General features: G+C 51.6%; 1 protein-coding gene across 1 annotated transcript; it reads right to left on the reverse strand.

Annotated features, from left to right (window-relative positions):
• Nucleotides 1-948: 948 nt before the first annotated feature.
• LOC147983949 (uncharacterized) lies at nucleotides 949-1764 on the reverse strand. Its single transcript, XM_087540921.1, has one exon. The coding sequence runs from the start codon at nucleotides 1762-1764 to the stop codon at nucleotides 949-951; it is 816 nt and encodes a 271-aa protein (XP_087397047.1).
• Nucleotides 1765-2938: the final 1174 nt, after the last annotated feature.

The following is a 2938-nucleotide window of genomic DNA, read 5'->3' on the forward strand; positions in this document are numbered from 1 at the left end:
TTGCAAGGCTTATAGTGATGTGCATTACCGAGTGGGCCCAGAGATACCTCTCCGACAATCGGAGTGACAAATCCTAATCTCGAAATACGCCAACCCAGCAAGTACCTTCAGAGACACCTGTAGAGCACTTTTATAATCACCCAGTTACGCTGTGACGTTTGGTGGCACACAAAGTGTTCCTCCGGTAAACAGGAGTTGCATAATCTCATAGTCATAGGAACATGTATAAGTCATGAAGAAAGCAATAGCAACAAACTAAACGATCAAGTGCTAAGCTAGCGGAATGGGTCAAGTCAATCACATCATTCTCCTAATGATGTGATCCCATTAATCAAATGACAACTCATGTCTATGGTTAGGAAACTTAACCATCTTTGATCAACGAGCTAGTCAAGTAGAGGCATACTAGTGACACTCTGTTTGTCTATGTATTCACACATGTATTATGTTTCCGGTTAATAGAATTCTAGCATGAATAATAAACATTTATCATGAAATAAGGAAATAAATAATAACTTTATTATTGCCTCTAGGGCATATTTCCTTCACTCACTCTCGCAGATACGTACAAGATCAGCCAAAAAATACGGCTTGAGCTCTGGCTGTGCGGCACTGTACACCGCCACCAACGCCCAATTAAAACCGTCGGCCTTTGATCTTATCCGGAATTTTACCGCAAAATCTCCCATAACCATACTCCGAACTTCCGACGACTCACATTTAACCCCAAGTAAGATCCCACCGGACCGTCCTCTTGGGGGGTAGGCAATGCTAATAAAAATCGACACCCCCCGATAAAGTACTAAGAAACTGGGGGGGTGGGGTGAAATTGTCCCTCCCAGTTTCTGATAGGGTGATGAAATCTAACTGGTATTCAATAGACGCATCCGCTAAAAATCTTCTTTTAGCCAAGTCCTTAAGACCTCTGCTATTCCAAAAAAATGCCTCTCATATTTCATCATGAATTTTTTTAAAGGTACGGATTCTAGCACTTCTACGCACAGCCGAAGTGGGATACACCTTCCGTTTCCACTTCCACTTAGGCTTAGTTTGATCCTGCATCCGGTCCTCACAACTGGACTTCGTGGACATAACTTCTGGAACATCTACATGTAACGAGTTTCTTGGGGAGTCGAGACCCTCATCGTCCTCCGTCTCAGGAAGTGAAGGGGCCAAATCCGCACAAAGACTGTCAAAAACCCTGACACCCAACGCATCTATGTCTGACTCGTTCACGGGTTTGACGGCTGCTAAGTTACGAATCAATTCCAAAGCATGCTCCGCTTCGAGGTCGAGAATATCATTAACTGATTTAGTGATTTCACTACCATTACTACCTAGTGAAACCCCGAATTGATTTGCATTGTGAACAATCTCATCATTTGAAAAATGTAAAATCGAATTTGACGTGTTGACCGACATACCAGTAGTGACCTCAATGTCACGAAGCTTGGCCGCCCGCATGGCGCACCTGAGCTGCATGTCATCAACATCCAGCTGATCCTGAAGGCGACTGATCATCCGTCGTCCTTCAGACACAGGATCTGGGATCCCTCCAAAAGCAATAATCTCCTCGCGCATGGCCCCGTTCGGGGTGGAGCCTCCTGCCCGACCCCCAACAGAACTCAGCTGAACTGGGGCCACCGAGAGGCCCCCGAGAGCCGTCGAGATCTCCTGAGCCAAGGGAGAAGAGGGGGCGGAGGCCACCTGCCCGCGCCCCCCTCCTGTCCTGGCCCCACCATCGGAGTGAGGGATGGTCACCATCGGGCTCGCCACCCTAGGCGATGCAGCCACCACGGACACCGTCACAGACGAGAGCGCCAAGGGGGAGGTAGGGGTGGAGGCCTCCTGCCCGCGCCCCCTCCCGGTCTAGCCGCCGACGCCGAACGCGCCAACGGAGAGGCAGGGGTGGGGGCCTCCTGCCCACGCCCCACCCTGTCCGACTACCATGGCCGAGTGCGTCGAAGGAGAGGCAAGGGCGGAGGCCTCCTGCCCACGCCCCCTCCCGGTCCGACCGTACCACCGTCCCGCGGCACGGCCACCGCCAGAGGAGGCGGAGATGTACATCGCAAGGCCGCCTGCCCACGAACATCCCCACCAACTAGGCCCTCCTGGACACCTAGATCAATCTCCACCTGTGATATCGTGAACTCTCCACCGAGGGTACCGCATCAACAAACTCATCAACCACCGGATCATCAGCAATATCAAAATCCAAAGGAGGAAGCGATCTCTCAAGCATGTCATCACGCTCCATCCGATCGCTCCACAATCAGGGAGGAGCGGAGGCAGGCTCGAAGGACCCAAATCTCAGCGAGTTCATGGGTGCAACCGTCGATGGAGCAGTCTCTTTCCCGGATGCCGGTGCATCGGAACCCGGGATGTTAGACGCCTTGCGCCCACTGTCATCCTCGCGCACCTCCTTATTGCCCGAGCCATCATCCTTATCGAGCATATCAACGTCATTCGCAGCCAAGACCTCAGAGAAGAGCTCGGTGTCCTCGAACTCAATCTGAGGTTAAAAATCATGCCTCGGTGAACCCACTTAACCACATCCGGCACGTACTCAATGTCCAGGATACTGACAAGCAATCATTGAGTCCGTCTCCACGATCCTAGGCAAGCGGGCATATGTAAAGTTCATGGCGTTACCATCCTATGCCTATCTACATCTAAAGATGCTAGGCCCAAATGGTACCATCAAGGTCAGCGACAACACCGAGAAGGCACTAGAAGCAGAGGTCGCCACCCTGGAGCACGTCGAGGCTGCTCTCGCATCAGCGGAGCTGGAAGAACTCAAGAAGACAGTGGACTCGACTACCACTTCCTTGCCCATGAAGCCTAAGCCCGGATAAGGCCATTGGTTTCTCCATGTCTAGAAAGGGCATCCTGCATCAAACATCTTGGCTGGACATACCTCCTCGGGATGGGGTGGCGG

This window comes from Triticum urartu, chromosome 2A (genome assembly GCF_056163025.1).
Source record: "Triticum urartu cultivar PI428250 chromosome 2A, HENAU_Tu73, whole genome shotgun sequence".
Taxonomy (NCBI): domain Eukaryota; kingdom Viridiplantae; phylum Streptophyta; class Magnoliopsida; order Poales; family Poaceae; genus Triticum; species Triticum urartu.

Bases quoted from the DNA above. Each gene is read 5' to 3' on its own strand.
- LOC147983949 (XM_087540921.1), bottom strand. From the start codon at position 1,764: ATGGTGACCATCCCTCACTCCGATGGTGGGGCCAGGACAGGAGGGGGG.